The 16,355-nt window shown below is 37.8% G+C and overlaps 3 protein-coding genes across 7 annotated transcripts; 2 read left to right on the top strand and 1 right to left on the bottom strand.

The window, feature by feature from the left end:
- The first annotated feature begins 1,768 nt into the window (after positions 1-1,768).
- nfam1 (NFAT activating protein with ITAM motif 1) lies at positions 1,769-5,888 on the top strand. Of its 4 annotated transcripts, none has more exons than XM_071473286.1 (6): positions 1,769-2,033; positions 2,477-2,515; positions 3,864-3,976; positions 4,976-5,104; positions 5,225-5,335; positions 5,432-5,627. In XM_071473286.1, the coding sequence occupies exons 1-6, from the start codon at positions 1,883-1,885 to the stop codon at positions 5,492-5,494; spliced, it is 606 nt and encodes a 201-aa protein (XP_071329387.1). In that variant the 5' UTR covers positions 1,769-1,882; the 3' UTR covers positions 5,495-5,627. The 4 variants fall into 4 exon arrangements, with proteins under 4 accessions (XP_071329387.1, XP_071329388.1, XP_071329385.1 ...); XM_071473287.1 differs by having other exon boundaries at positions 1,770-2,009; XM_071473284.1 differs by having other exon boundaries at positions 1,771-2,033; positions 2,477-2,746.
- A 120-nt stretch (positions 5,889-6,008) lies between these two features.
- On the top strand, positions 6,009-11,329 carry f8a (coagulation factor VIII associated). The gene is made up of 12 exons (XM_071473283.1): positions 6,009-6,128; positions 6,565-6,611; positions 6,761-6,833; positions 7,941-8,100; positions 8,357-8,425; positions 8,549-8,669; positions 8,799-8,891; positions 9,210-9,274; positions 9,887-9,968; positions 10,113-10,159; positions 10,602-10,657; positions 10,773-11,329. Exons 1-12 carry the CDS (start codon positions 6,070-6,072, stop codon positions 10,852-10,854), a joined length of 954 nt encoding a protein of 317 aa, XP_071329384.1. The 5' UTR covers positions 6,009-6,069; the 3' UTR covers positions 10,855-11,329.
- emp1 (epithelial membrane protein 1) lies at positions 11,196-16,043 on the bottom strand. Of its 2 annotated transcripts, none has more exons than XM_071473288.1 (5): positions 15,919-16,043; positions 14,981-15,064; positions 14,338-14,437; positions 13,867-14,007; positions 11,196-12,925 (listed from the first exon to the last, which is right to left on the bottom strand). In XM_071473288.1, exons 2-5 carry the CDS (start codon positions 15,053-15,055, stop codon positions 12,765-12,767), a joined length of 477 nt encoding a protein of 158 aa, XP_071329389.1. In that variant the 5' UTR covers positions 15,056-15,064; positions 15,919-16,043; the 3' UTR covers positions 11,196-12,764. The 2 variants fall into 2 exon arrangements, with proteins under 2 accessions (XP_071329389.1, XP_071329390.1); XM_071473289.1 differs by having other exon boundaries at positions 14,981-15,071; positions 15,919-16,042.
- Positions 16,044-16,355: the final 312 nt, after the last annotated feature.

A 16,355-nucleotide genomic window follows, 5' to 3' on the forward strand; every position in this document is an offset into this window, starting at 1 on the left:
TGTCTGTAACAATACTCAATAGCAACTAAAAGTCCTGGATTGACATTTTTACATTTGTAAAATCAGAGAAATACTGGGGGAAAAAATGTATTATTATTAATTAATTTAAGATGGACTTTACTGTTGTAGTAGGTAGTGGTGAAGCTACTTTTAATTACTTTATATACTTTGGGGCAGTGGTGGAAAAGCACATTTACTCAAGTATTGTACTTAAGTACAATTTTGAGATAATTGTCCTTACTTTCCATTTTCATTTATGCTACTTTATACCGTTCTGCATTTCCAGAGAGAAATATTGTACTTATTTCTCTTTAATGCTTTAGTTATTTTTCAGGTTCAGATTATTAATAAAGAAATAGAATAAACAAATAAATTATGATGTATTATTATAGATTAAGGTAAGGTGGTAACAATCAGCCCCACATTCACCAGCTGCAACATTAAAGTCACATGTACATGAATGTATCATTTTAACCCAGTGATATAATATATATTATTCTGTAATGGACCATTCTACATTACTTTCATTTCAGTAAAAGTTGTTCTTCCACTACTATGTGTAACAGTGCTGTTTATAAAATATGACTATAGTTGTAAAATAAATGTAGTTGGTACAATATTCAAAGGTTAATATTTATTAAAAGGTACAATATTTCCCATATGAGTTATATGGGGCGTAGAATTATAATGTAGCATAAAATGGAGATTATTAAGCGAAGTTCATCAAAATTGCGGTACACTAATGTAGAAAATTTACTTGCCTTCCACTACAGTTCAACACTTGAGACTTTTATTTTGTAGAAAACAGCCTGATTTCTATTTTACTCCAGTTACAGCTGAAAGAAAACACTGTGATGATTTCTGCCCTTTTCAAAACCATTTAAAATGGTAAAATTTGTGGTGTTGTGTTGTGCTACTTTCAACCTGAGTGTTACTCTATCTGTTTTTATAGTAAGTAAAGATTTGGATACTTTACTCCCCAGGAAAGAGTGGAGATGAGGAGTGTGGGAGATGGGTTAAAAAATGGAATGAATTATTCCTTGGTGACTGGCATCCAGATGTTATTCCAGCTCTCTCTCTCTGTCTGTTTTCATGCTGTGGCTGAGGTGAGGTCAGAGTTGGCCATCAATATGGCCAGAAAGAAAATGGTGAAAAAGTCAAGTGAGGAGGCAGAGAGGAGGGAGGAGGCATAAAGGCAGAAAGAAAAACAGACAGACAAATGGGGTTAAATATTGATAACTGCTGCACTTCAACATCTGCGTGCCTCTCCTGGCAGAGTTACTGCGGTGAAGAAGTCACACCACCAGCCACAGCTGCTTCACATTAACAACAGGCAATTTGTCACCTTCAGCTGAATTCTGGCTGTGCACACACACACTCACATACACACACGCACAATATGTTCTCCCCTCCTGCTTGAGTCTTTCCCTTCCTCTGTGTTTAAAAAAAACCACATGACGAAATGTATGCTTGTAGCTCACACTTTTATTTCTCCAACACTGTCTCTCTGTGGAGGAAAACCAACATTGCACTTTACTTCACATCTTGAACCTGATGTCACAAAATGATGCAACCAGAAATAGTCCCTTTTAACACACACCCAAAGAGCAAGTTAGGAACTGTCTTTGTACATTTCTTTTTGCTACTTCTGGCAACTTTTTCAGGTTTTCATTTTAAATTTCATGACTTAAATAATTGTTAATGCTCTTTTTATTTGTGCTCTGTCCTTTTTAGTGTCCATAACATGTGAAGGTCCAGAAAAACAGCCAACTTACATTTTGAGGAAGTGGCTTTGGCAAGAAACAGGAAACCCAACAACTGCAGTTTATGTACCAGGACAAACTGAGAAACACTGAGTTGATAACACGGAACAAACTTGTAGATGAAGACGATGAACACCCCTCAGACCCTTAGACCCCCAAATCACAACATGGAATCGCGACGATTATGCCGACTTTTCTTCATGCTGGCTTTCCTACCTACCATTTGCTCAGGAATGGATGCACCAAGTAAGCCATCCAAACTATCTTCAGGTAGATACTGTATGTTTGACTGACATGTATTAAATTGTACAAGTACTTGTTAACTGTTACAAAGTGTAATTCTTGAATTGTTTGCAGCCAGAAATGTCCAAATATGTGTTTCTTTAGCCTCATATTAACCACAATGTATGTTTATTTTCAAGTAACCTATTTATGGTTTTGTGTTGTGTCTAATAATGTGTAAAACAGTGAAAAACATAGCAGTTTCCTGAAATCCAAGGTAAACAGTTTAGATTGCTTGTTCTAAAATCCACAGATATTAAGTTTATGACAATGAACAATGAGACAAATACAGCAAACCCACACATTTGTGTTTTTGCTTTATTTTTTGATTATTAAAATTGTTGTAGATCCATCTTATGTTGATTGACAAATTGATAAATCAACTAATCGTATCAGTTCTGATACTGACCTGTATGTTATTTCCCTCACAGACTTAACCCTGGAAAGCACAGTCTTTGTGGCCCTTGCAGGTGAAGATCTCACAATTAAATGTGACGTGAGGAAACCAGCAAACCTAGGTGTAGACAACATGACCTGCTCCGATCCTCTCCACAAGGAGATATATAACTGTAACATCACGGAAACAAAGGACCAGACTAAAAATATTTCACTGAAATTGCATCTGCAACAGCTGAATGACTCAGGAGAATACTCCTGCCAGTATCAAACAGTCAAGGTGTACTGGTTTCTTCGAGTGAGACGTGAGTAAGAAAAGAAGATGATTTTTAGGGCAGTGAAATAACAGTATTATAACATAAAAGATGTGATATATGTTAAACAGATTCATTGCACTTCATCTCTGTTGTTGTTTTAGATTTTCAAATTTTTATCTCATGTATTTTAAAATACATTGGCTATGGCATCACTAATGATTGTGTAATTATAAAGCTTTAATAAGCAGAGTCTTGACATTAGTGTTCAGAGGAGTAGTTCCCAGCCTTTTGTTACGTAATGACCCTTTGTGACCTCAGATTATGGTGAAAACTCACTACGGTTAAACTTTACACAAACAGTCTAATTTGTTGGTATATGCCAAATATTTGAAGAAAAAGAGATGAGCTGGGACAGGCAGATTTAGGCGTCAGTACACTCAAAACAAACCGTCTGACCACGTGTGAAGGCAAAAGAATTTATAGCTGTGTTATAGCAACACTTGAAGGCCAAAGGTCAGAAAACAAATATGTTGTCTCTGAACATTTTACTGATACGTTCAATATCAACATATTTGTGACTTGCTAAATTAATAACATTTTTGAATGGCATTAATAAAAAAACAACATTTGGTCACAATTGTGTTTTATACAAAGTGCATTTGCTGTTGCAAATTAGTATATAAACAGAAATATAGACACAAACAAAAAACAAGTGCTGCTAACTTAATTTGTTGGATAAAGTTGTAAAGCTGATTATTTACACAGTGTTTGCTAGTGAGCAAGCTATTGGTTATTTTGTGAGCGTCAGCAGGCCCCCAGAGGGCAGACTGTGCAATTTGTTAATCTCCAGTGGGTCTGCCATGTTAGTATGGGCATGAGTCCTGAGCCAAAGTAGCCAATATCTTCCAAGACAACCTGCTTTTCTTTCTAATCTCTTTAATCATTTTGTGACCATGTAAATTTATCTTGGGCCTCAATTGAGTGTTCCAACCCCCATGTTGGGAAATAATACTGAATAATACTAATACTAATGCTGACAAAATATCCAGTTGATGGAAACACATGCAAAAATTTGATTGAGCTTAAATAACTTTAGCCTGTGGATTAGTTGCTCACAGATGAGAGATCTCTCTGGCATAGACACTGAACAGTGTGTGTTTTCCAGGAGATGGCTACACGAGGCCCATAGATTACACATTCATCATAATGTCCGTCTTCACTGGTGTGCTGCTGGTTTTCAGCGTGGTTGGGTCAGTGTATGTCTTCAGAGGACATCAGGTAAGATGTGTCGTCGTACATTACTTAGAATATTGTTTTGTTACAGACTCAGACTGTTGTGTTATGAGGGACATGACTTTCTGAAGCTCACAGTTCAAATGATTTGTCAATCTATCAGTTCACACAAAATTAATTAGCAACTATTTGGTAACTGGTTAATCATTTAGGTCATTTTGGCAGCAAAGGTGTCAAACAATAGTTCCAGCTTCTGATGATTTACTGCATTTTCTTGTTTTAGAGAAATTTTAATATCCAGTTGGACAAAACAAGATGAAAATGGGTGATCATGGGCATTTTCCCCCATTTTCTGACACTACATAAAAAATTAATCAACTAAAAAAATTTAGTAGAATAATCAATCATGAAAATAATTATTAGTTGAAGTCAAAAATCATGTCTGGGTCTTGCACTAGATTGCCTCAGAGCTCTCTCATATCAGGTAGTTTTCCTGTTATCAAGCCTTGTCCAAAAAGATTAACCTAGAAACATTTGTGATTAGCAAACCTCAAACCAGAATCAAACCTTCCCTTTGTAAAAAAAAGTAACTGAAGAAGTTGTGAAACTCAGTAACTGAAGACTGAAGCCTCACAGCAGTTCTGTGACTGCTTTCTTTGAGGTCCTGATGGTATTCATCTACACACTGATTCAGGACAAAGTTCAGCCCTCACCCTCATGTGTCTCATAGCACTGCCTTTGACACCATTGACCCTCACTACTACTAGATAGACTGGAAAACTGGGCTGGACTCTTAAACAGAGTCCTATCTCCAGGACTAGAACCCTGACACACTCACCTCATCCTCTCATTTTGTGTGGTTTTCATGGCTTAAAGGTTGACCTGCACTGTTATCCAGCCAGATTATTTGGTAGAAATAAAGAAATTCATGCATTCAATAAAAAATTCACAAGACACAAAACTAAAGAGGGAGCTATACTGTGAGGTAAATGCATCCAGTTTATGACACTGTTCTGTCTTCTTGATGTATTAAATTGCTTTTAGAAAGAGCAGATTACTCAATGTGGCGAAATGGGTGGAAAACGAAAGCAGAACAGAGAAAAAAGGAAGGCCAGAGAGATGAAAGATGACAACATAGATGTAACAACAGCTCCGTCTACGTCTCTCTATGCTGTAAGCACCTTTCCACCCAGTGTATACACACAGGCACATTTCACTTGAATTAAATTGCACCATGTAATTTTTGTCCTCCATCATCCCTGCGTTCATCTGTCCATTTTTATATTTTCTCAGAGTCTAGAGACTCGGCCCAGGTCCATTTATGATGTGCTGGACCACTCAGCTGCCAAGAGAGAGTCAGACCAAGGGAAAACTAAAGCCAAGAAGAATGAGCCCCAAAAAACAGTCAGTGTGAAATTTTGAGACTTTGTCACATTTTCTGTTATCAGTGGGAAACAATAACACATGCAGTTCATAACCTGCCTCCTATTTCCTCCACAGACAGAGCAAACTGCACAACACCAAGAAGAAGGTGTGTTTGAGTCAGTCTATGAGAACTTTTAAATCTTAAGTAAACTTACTTATCCAGACTGTGATATTTATATCTGTAGCTGAGCTCATCTCCATTTGCTTTGCTGTGTCATTGTCAGTGATTGATAGTGGTATAGAAAAAGTATTTAGATTTTTTTAAAGTATAAGTAAAAATCACAATGTAAAAATACTGTGTTGCATGTATTTTTGAAGTAAAGATACAAAAGCGTTGGATTATTGTCACGAATCCATTATCATATAAGTAGCATTATAATGTTGCAGCTAGTTGCGGTAGAGCTTATCATATTGTAATTACTGTTGGGAGCTTTAATTTACTGCATGAATTGTATGTGCAGCACTTGAGTTAATGTACTTACTAAGTTTGTACTGCCACTAAAAAATAAATCTCTCCTCGTCACCTGATTGATTTCTGAGTAGAAGACATTGTTTCTTCATTTCCCGTCACTCCTTATGTGGACGTTTCGCTCAGGAATAAGATCATTTTTTTGCGATGACGATGACCAATGAAATTGCGAGGTCTGGATTCTACGAGCCAATGCCAACACTGCTGTCAGTTGGACTTCCTGGTTTGTTTTGCTACATTGACAATGGCTGCAGAGGGTGATTTTCTGGCGAGATACCGTGCTGTGTCAAATAAACTGAAAAAGTAAGGCTTTTAATCACAGTCATTCGTTTTGAAAGAGGATGTCAGGGATTAGCCTAACGTTACTCGTCATTAATGTTACAAGATGAGTTAAACAGCCAGCGCTAATAAGCTAAGCTAACTGTTAGCCTATCATTGATGTCTACGTCGGGTATTTAACGGTAATGCATTTAGTGTAATTTTTAACGCAAATATCATGATAAGTTTTTATTGTTTAGGCAAGTCTCATGAGACGGAGCTAAAGATGTCAGGACGTTATTTGACAGTTTACGGTGGGAATGTAGCTAAACATGCTCAGTGCTAGTATGTAAGCATATAGCCCAACGATGCTTCGTTCTCTTCAGCTCGATAACATTTATCTAATCTTGATTTATGTTAAGGTGCTAATTGGTTATTTGTAGACTATTTAAAAACCGACAGTTGCATATCTTTTTCGCAGACGTTTTCTTCGGAAGCCCAATGTAGCGGAGGCGAGTGAGCAGTTTGGTAAGTGTCATAACCTGCTGTAAAGCGTCTAAATCACAGTGCTTGACCAGCGTTTTTCCTATTTCTCCATCGTGTTAATGGGACATATGCTTCATTAAGCTGTTTCTTGTCAGCTTTCTCTTATGTACCTAAACGTTCTGTCCTTTCAGGTCAGTTAGCCAAGGAGCTAAAGCAGCAGGACTGTCTGCAGTATGCTGCCTTCTGTAACCTGGCCATGGCTCGGTAAAAAGAGGACTTATCCCACTTCATACAAACGCTAAACTCACGTACCGCATGTAGAAGTTTGGCCACACCTGGGAAAATTACATATTTTGTTGTTTTTTAAGTTAAAAGAAGTTAAAAGATAAAAAATAACAACTCAGCAGCAAACGGGCATGAAAAATTATAATGTCAGTGTACTGTTTTTATTTATTGAACTTCAAAAATAGATATGAAAATTAAAGGCAGTAGGCTTAATCGTGGCATGTGCAAATGTAAGTCACTATGGTAAATCCCACTCCCCTCAGCAGGTATCACAGTTTGCAAACACTGTTTGTAGCAGCTAGTAGTCTTTCTGTTCTTGAATGACGACTTTTCATACACTCGTCCTTGCAGTTCTGACATACTTTTAAGATTGTGTTTCTGCTACTGCATACAGTGATATTTTATACAATAGCCTGCTTTCAACTTTGTGGCAACGAAATCTGTGGCCAACCTCACCAATGTTCTTGTGGCTGAATGGGAGCAAATACCTGCATCTTATGGAAAAATTTCCAAGAAAAGGAGGCTGTTACAACAACGTATTGATGCCACTGGTTTTTGTTTAAGATGTTCAGCACACTACATGTTGGTTTATTGTTGAGGTTTCCACATGCATTTGGCCATGAAGTGTGCTTAAAGTCCTACCTTCACCTCAAATTCCTTTTTTTATTAAAACAAAAAAAAAAAGAAAAGAAAATCATGTAAATGGAATTTGCATAAATGTAAACCACAGTTTAGGAGTTGAGAGTGTTTCAAAACAAACTCATCATGAACTCAATAATGAAAAAAGAAAGTTGACCTCATGCTGAGCACAAGGTCAAACAAGGGTTGGTCTCAGCAAACTGTTACATTGTCATGTTAAAGATTTAATAACCATTCATTTAGATCATCTCATAAAGGTCCAGCCCAGTGAGTGATTAGTCCTCTCTAGTAATTCTTGTCTCTCACCATAAACAACCACAAGTTGACAGAGGTGTTGCTAGTTGGTCCAGATGAAGCCTGTATCATTCATAGTGAAGACATGTTTACTGTTGACATGTTCACTGGTGCATCTGTTGTTGTTACACATCCTGAATGTCTTGACTGCAGGTGTGAGCAGACTCTCTTTAACGCTCCTGGAGAGGCTTTGGCATTAACTGATGCTGCCCGCCTCTTTCTCTCATCTGAGAAGGAGAACAGAGCCCTGCAGGCCCCAGGCTTTGATGAGCACCTTCAGGCTGCACTCAACTGCTACAGCTTTGCAATCAAGGTACATTATGATTCCTAGTTTTTGATGACATTTTTAGTGTGTAACAGACCAGTTGTGCCCTGAAAATATCTGGAAATATAAAGTAATCGTACATTAATGGGAATTCTGTAGTATTTGTATCCTGTAGGTGTTTTTTTTTTGTGGAATAAATAAAGTGATTAAGGGTGTGCAGAATAGATTTTGGTGTACATTACTGTATTGTGATCACATTGCTATAGAGACAGTACTTAAATGCTGATGTACAAATGGCATACAGGTGTACATTGAGATGAATCAGCCTGTGATGGCAGCCAGCCTGTGTCTAGAACTTGGCAACGCACTCAAGGTAAAACTCTAAGTCAGAGCTATAAGCTTTCAAGTCCTATATGATAAATTATCTTGATTTTTGCTTTAAGTGTATATATTTCATATAACATATTAATCTCAGCTCCTCCTATGTCTTCAAAAGGAGATGAACAGACCAGGAGAGGCTATTGTTCATTATCAGAGGGCTGCAGAGTTGCAGACGCAGACACCGATTGAAGCACTGCTCTCAATGGGAGAAATAGCCATGTGTAAAATTCTCACCCGTGAGTTCAGTCTGTCCATTCACATCTGATCATGTATGTGGTTTAAGTGTTTTCTTAACTTGTATATGCATTTAGAGCTGATTAGACTTAATTTTCTGTAGTTTAAGCTTGTCTCTTCTGTTTCTGCAGGTGACTATGACGGTGCTTTGTCGGTGTTTACAGAGATGCAGCTGATGTGTCAGGAAAGAGGACTGCAGCTGCCAGGCACCGGCACCCCTGTTGGTGAGGCTGTGCAATTATAACCTGTTCAAAATCCTCTAATGTGTGGGCAATATGTTAAATGGATCCTCAGTGGCACAATTGTACAAATGGGGGTTGCATGCAATATCTCAAAAACACAAACAAAAAGTAAAATTTGCATAAGAACATTTTTGTACTTGATGTTTAAACAAACGTAAGACAAAGATTCCTGGATCAATATTGCACTCTCTCCTTTATTGTCATTGCTGAATTTTCTTGGATTACACTGATGGGAAAACCGCTGAATAGTGTACTCTCTTCATTCATCTTTGTGTCTTCAATTACCTAAAATTCTCCAAGGTGCATTTCTGGACATTGTGGCAAAATGTGAGATCTCCAGAGTACTGCTGCTGATGCTGCTTGAGGTAAGAATTCTAATTTTACTTAAAAAGATAAGATATTGCAAGGAAACCATCTACATCACAGTACCTGTGTAACTGAGGAGGAAAATAAACCCTAAAACAGGGTTAGGGTTTAAACTTTATTATTTTTTATGAATTTTGGATCAAACAATCATAAACAAACAACAACAAGCACAGACATAGATTGGGTCCAAAAATACTACACTACTAATACACTTATTGTGAAAAAGCAAAAAGTCTAGGGTTTGCTCTGTCAATCTCTAGGGGGCGAGACAAGCTAAAGAATAACTAAATACAATTTTGTGACGGGGCTTTATAGGCAGTTGTGATGAACCATTGTGAACCCTGTGAATGCTTGCCAAAATTTCAGGGCAAACATCCATTAGCTGGTTAAAAGGCAAACTCCCAGAATGGAGAACAGTTTTTTTTTGAGCATGAACACCTCCATATCAGCAACACATAAAATATTGCATTACTTATGCCAAGAGTATTAATGTTGTTTGACTATTTTGATTATTTATCCCCCATCTGTACATTATTTACCATATGTCTTGGAAAAAATGTTGAATTGTTTGTGCAGCAAGACTTAAATGATCTTGCTGTTTTCCTGTGCAGCCTCCACCCCAGAAGTTGTTACCAGAACATGCACAGACCCTGGAGAGATATGCATGGGAGTCCTTTGACCCTCACAGCCAAGGTAAATGCACCTCAATACTTAACTACTTTTTATTTGTTACATATATTTTTTTGACTGGCAATACATTCACAAACCTGTATTATAAACCTTGAGAGTGACATTTGTTTGAAGTAATGTTAATATGGTTCTTGTCCTCTCCTTCAGTGACCTTCCTGCCTGAGAATGTGTTCCTGCTCCTGCAGTCAGTAGTGGTGAGTTTCCTCATCCACATACTTGTATAGTTCACAGGATTTCCTGATCCTTCCTGACTCACACAGGAAAAATCATGGTCTTCACATGATGGTGATAAATGTGCTGGAGTTTTCCATCATTTGCCAGTGGAATTATTTTATTTTTTTCTATTTGTAGCCTGTGTGTGTGTGTGTGTGTGTGTGTGTGTGTGTGTGTTATGAGACTTTTGCCCGTTTCTTCAGTGTGAGGCAGTTGATATTAATAGCCACTGACTGATGTTTATTCATGATTTAATCCCCTTAATAAAAAAAGATTCTATAAAACAAGTTGTTGTGGATGAGCAGGCTCTATCCATGTTATTGGAGTAGTTATAAAAGAACATAAATATTGACAAGAATCTGAGATCTTGTCAAGGTTATGGTTTTATTTGTGCAGTGTTTTAACAGCAAATCTGTTTCGCAGATGGCGTGTCAGGAGAAAGACACAGAGTCCCTCAAGTCTCTTCAGACTGAGCTGTGGTGAGCATTTGAAAATGTTAATTTCCATCATGTGATGAGACTTCAGCAGCGTTTTCATTGCTTTTGTCTTAATTTGCCATATTTATCATGTGTTTGCGGGTTTGTTCCTCCTCAGGCCGCTTCTGACAGCTGAGCAGAATCACCTTCTCCACCTGGTGGTTCAGGAGCGCATCACGCCGTCTGGCCAAGGCATTTAGTACAGTCCAGTTTTTACTGACTTCCTCTGGGAACGATACTTTATATAATGGAACATTCCTGTTTCTGACTGGGTCTGTTGTAAGGCCTGAAGAAGTGTTTTCAAAACTTTGATGTTGTAACTTGCACTCAGTCAAATAAACAAAATACAAAACTTTGGCATTATTAAGCAGTCATGCAGATTTAGAAATCAGTCCAAATCTAATAGCATTGTCTAGTTCTGTGTGTTGTCCTTTATTAGCCTGAGGTGAAGATTTCTATCAGGATGCTACTTTAAGCGTAATTTTAAATGATTGTAAACAAAATCGTGTCCTCTTACTCAAGTGAAAGCTACAAAACTGGACGAATTCATACATATTTATTATGCAATAGTGACTGTTATGGATCTTGTTGTAGTTACAGCAGTTTAGCAGATGAAACACAAATGTTGTGTGTTATAATTTTTTTTATTAATAAATGATATGGCTTTTATTCCAATGTAATTACAAACCAAACCTTTTATTGTATAGCTCTGTAATGTGGTGACATGAAACACCATTGTCCTCCATCCCTGGTTCACTATATGTTCACTTGTACAAATTGCATGTACTATTCTTAGGATAGCAGCCAACTACAGTCACAAAATCAAACAAAAAAAAACACTCCATACAAAATGTTACAAAAATATAATGGTTACAATGTACATAGATTAAAAAAGGATACACTATACTTCAGTTGTAAAATAATGATACATGATTAAAACTACTTGTACTGTAAATTAAGGCTTGATTGTTCAAGTTCCACAACAGGAATGTTGTAGTTTTGCCAACGTGCCGTACCTTCTCAGATACAGTATTTTTTTCACTTCTCAGCTCTGGAAAACTGCAGTAGTAGCTGTCAGCCTCTTGACGTGATTATACAGGATGATAAGTACTTTAATCTTACAAAATATATTCAACTACTACATCTCAAAAGGTCTTTTAATGAGGACATATTACCCTTCTCACACCAGTAACTTCGTTAAGATTCCAAAAGCCGTAGTGTGACATTTTGGGATATATATGCTTTTTTATGTGCTTTTTGCTTGTTTAGCATTAGATGAGAAAATCAATACCACTCTCATGTCTTTATGGTAAATATGAAGCAACAGACAGCAGGCTACTTTAGCTTAGCACAGACAATGAAAAGGGAGTAACAGCTAGCCTGGCTCTGTTCAAAGCCAACTAAACTACCCATTAGGACCAGTACAAAAACTGCATAAACAGTCCAGGTCATAACAACCCTGTAAAAACCACCATCTGCTCACTTAAAACAAATAAGATAGAATGTTTTTAATAAAAACTTCTTTGTGCTAAGCTAAGCCAACCTGCTGGCTGTAACTTAATACTTAACAGACAGATTGTGTGTTCAGTGTGGGATTAATCCTCCCGTTCTTCTTTCCAAGAAAGCGAGTATGTATATTTTCTCAAAATGTCAAACTATTAAGTGTGGACTGAGTTCTCCAAACTTAAATGAAACTACCTTTAAAAGACAATGGAAATTGTGGATTTATTAACTATTTTATCATCATAAAGATACAAGATAAGTTTTAGGGGGTTGCATCTGCCTAATCACAACCATCTTTTTGTACCCCATACTGCCCCACTCTTCAAAGTATTGCCCTGCCCTCTTCTCACTTTAATCAAACAGAAATTTATGACTAAATATTGTTCACATAAAGTTCAGCCCTTCATGTAATGTTAGCATGAGTTCCATTTGTAACATTCAAAATATAGAAACAAATGGCTCGTTAGTGATTGAATGCAACTCCCCATTTTCCTAGCCAAAGATGTTGATCGACCGTCTTTTACAAATTTTGAGGCAAATCCCATTCTTTAATTTCCTGTAGTCAATGAAATATGATTCCAGCCCTGCCCTCAATCCTCTTGTCCTCTCACTCGCTCTTCTTGCGCAGGACGAGGTAGGTAACTGCTAAGAGGAAGGTGAGGACAAAAGAGATCCAGGCCAGGACATAGGAATGTCCGTACCCTCCCTCTGTGTCGTTGGTGTGAAGCTCAGCCGTGTAAATCGAGGCTGCTATCATTATACACAGGCCTGCAAGAGAGAAGAGGGGAATATTGTCATATGTGCCCAGACAAGGCAATTAAGAAATAATTACTTTTCCTTTTACGAGATAAGGCTCATGAACAAGGATGGTGTAGCAAACTGTTCCACTATGATCACAATGAAATGAGAAATGTGATCGTTTCACCTGACTAATTTTCTGATTATATAAACTCATGACAATACACTTCTGCTGTGTGTACATTTCTTATGTACCAGTAGCAGTGCCACTGACAAACTGTAATTAATCCACTTTATTTGTTATGCGACAAAAGTCTCACATGAAGATATTATTCACTTTTACCAAAAGCTGTGGCAGCAAATCTCAAACACTTAATAACATTTTTTTATATAAGATGATGTACTAATGAAACACTTCAGTGGTATGAATGTGATATAACTTCACCATCTGATTTTTCAATATTCTACTGAATATTGTAAATTAATGACGATGACAGGCTTTGATAATCATCACAATATTCTGCCCATGTTGCTCATCACAAATTAGTAATAGAGCCGAAAGTTATTATAATGTGATTTAAAAATGACATTTTTGAGGCCTCGTTCCAGCTCCAAAATGTGAATATTTGCTGTCTTTTTTTAGCTGTCTATGACAGTAATCATTATTGCATTATTTACAAAAAAAAAAAATTCAATCATGCACCATCGAAGCATGAGATCTGACCTAACTAGTTTAACCAGTTTTTTGTTTAACTGAAAACTTGCAGACTCTTGAAATATGAAGGTAAAATTTGTAAATGGATCCTGTTCTCTCTGTTTCAGAATGTGTGGGTCACAGACACTGAGTGTGTCTGCAAAAGAAATGGCCCTCATCCTCCATAGAAATGTAAAATTCTAAGATCTGAGAAACAAGCAAATAAATCAATATCCCTTCAAGCTGCAGGTCAGACATTTGACTCCAGGTTACTTACAGGCAATTAGCTGTAAAACTCCAGTGAAGGTGAACCTCTGGCCTTTGGGCAGGGTGAACAGCTGGGCCACAAACACAAACAAGGCCAGGATGGCAAAAATACAGGCCAGGACTGAGGTGGCCTGCACCGTCTGGAGATATTCTGCAGCAGCAAAAAAAAAAACACAGTGAGTCAATAAAGGATGAACATTAACACAGAAATATGACCCTGAAGAAATTTTATATCTACATTTTAACCGCTGTATCAATACTTTTAACATTAAAACAATATTTATTATAACTTGTGAACATATTGTAGAACTGTGCTTACACTTTCATTTGAATATGATCTGATTTCTGGTCATTTCTGACCAGTTACAGTTTCAGTCACACCCCTAATGAGTATCCTTTTAGTTTCTACATCTGACATCTGGACCCTTGTCTCAGATCAAGTGAACATATGAACTCTACTGTGACAAAAGTAAGTGTTTACCCTCTGGGTAGTTTATCAGGTTGGTGTAATGCCAGACTGAGCTTGTCAACTCCCACCTGCCCCACAAGTCAGTTGACACTGAGTCGGTGATCCACCAGGCCTGAAGACACAGAGGAAGACAAGAATAAACACAGATATCTAGTCCATTGATCCACATACAACGTTGGAATCACATTTACTAAAAAAATATTAAGTTATTAAGTAAAGGTTTTACAAATTTACTGTGTCAACAAATGTTTAAACTTGTTGTCACCCCCACATGTATGGATGTTGACAGACCTATTCAGTTGCCCCTACAATGGCACCGTTTTTAACAGTGTGTACACTGTGAACTGTTACCTGTTGGTGGACATGTGGGTGTAGAGATATATACATTTTCAGCACTGTGGGGGGCAATATACCCCATCCCTAACCCCTCCAAATTATATTCTGACATTTGACTCCTGGGTAAGTGATGTAATGACACATGCTGGGCCGAGCTTCCATACACAAGTATATAAAGTGCTTGTATATAGTGCTTGTATATATTGCTTGAGGTGTTCGCTCTTACTCTGAAAAGTGTGGTAACTTAGAGTCGGTATTTATAAGCTCATATGAGATGATTTCTCTCAGCCCAGGCAAAGAGAAAGTAACATGTGCTTACATTATCGATGGTGGCCACCAGAAGCAGGATGATGGTGGTAATGTGCAGAACAACGATGCCAGCCAGCATCAACATTGTAGCCCTCTGAACACTGATAACAGGGGAAAGGCGGTAGGATGCATATTATTATTTATTTCCCATGCAAAGACTTATGTAACAAAGGCTTATACATGAGGAAGCATCAATTCACACACACACACACACACACACACACAGACACACAGAAACACACACATATGTCCCAAATAAATATTGTCTCAAACAGTAGGAAAAAAACTGAGAGGAAAGCTGTTGGATTCAAGTCCAAACTCGCCCCAGAAATCTCGCAGACGCATTTTAGAATAACACACATACGATGTCAAACAAATTCCTGCTCAGACCCTTAAACGTTTTCTCTTTAAAACTTATTTTCTGTAATCATGCATCTCCAATGAATCGTCATCCATCAGCAGCGCCCAGAAACCCTTCACCCTTTGCTTAACGACTGGATTTTCACGGCTTTAGACTGATTCCGTCGACAAGAAAGGCGCGTTTGTTTAGACGGTGTTAGGGCATTCCCTAGTGGGTGCCGCTCCGTCACACACAGGCCTGTTCCACAGTCAACAGCTTTGAAAAGAGCGCCAGAATACGACGACAGAAAATCCGAGTAAACACACCTCTCCTTTATATAGCGATATAATATATACTAGTGGCTGTTCGCCTCTATGTGAACGTACAGTTTGGAGTCATGCGTCCTTTAAATTCTTCTTTGCGCTCAGTCATATCCGCACAATTCTTCAAAGCGCTGCTGACAATCTAAACTACGCATAAGTTAACTTTTCTGGACTCTACAGAACAAACTGACAAATCATAAACATCATTCATGCCTAATCGCGTCTAACTGAGTACGATCCACAATACGTAACTGTATAAAATGTAAACAATGTGAATAACGTTACCTGAAAGCGCTTCAACGCACGGCCCAGGAGTTATTTGGGAATGTGAAACACTGAAGACCCACCCAGTTTTAAATTCACAGCACACACATCACCCTGTTTTCCCTCTCCATTCCCTCTCTTTTCCCTCACAAAGCCCCACCCATAAAGTGTCTTTTTTTTTCTCAGTGAAACGTCCGGACGTACCAAACGGTTCCCCCTGCAACTCTGGACCCTGCGTAAAGAGGAGTTAAGTCTTTAAAATCATTCATTGTCTCATGGATTAACACCTTAAGATGCTTCACATGAATAACTGTTTCAACTCTCTTTTCACCCTAACCCCAACCCCAAAATACTTTCCCTGCAGACTGTTTCAAACTGGTTTCTTTTTCTGTCTCATCTTCGTAATAAATTGGCCACAGCTGCTATAGCTGTTCAGCTTTTTCATATGAAAATGGACT

Source organism: Trachinotus anak, unplaced genomic scaffold (genome assembly GCF_046630095.1).
Source record: "Trachinotus anak isolate AG129_WGS33_773 ecotype Australia unplaced genomic scaffold, CSIRO_AGI_Tana_v1 ptg000049l, whole genome shotgun sequence".
NCBI classification, from domain to species: domain Eukaryota; kingdom Metazoa; phylum Chordata; class Actinopteri; order Carangiformes; family Carangidae; genus Trachinotus; species Trachinotus anak.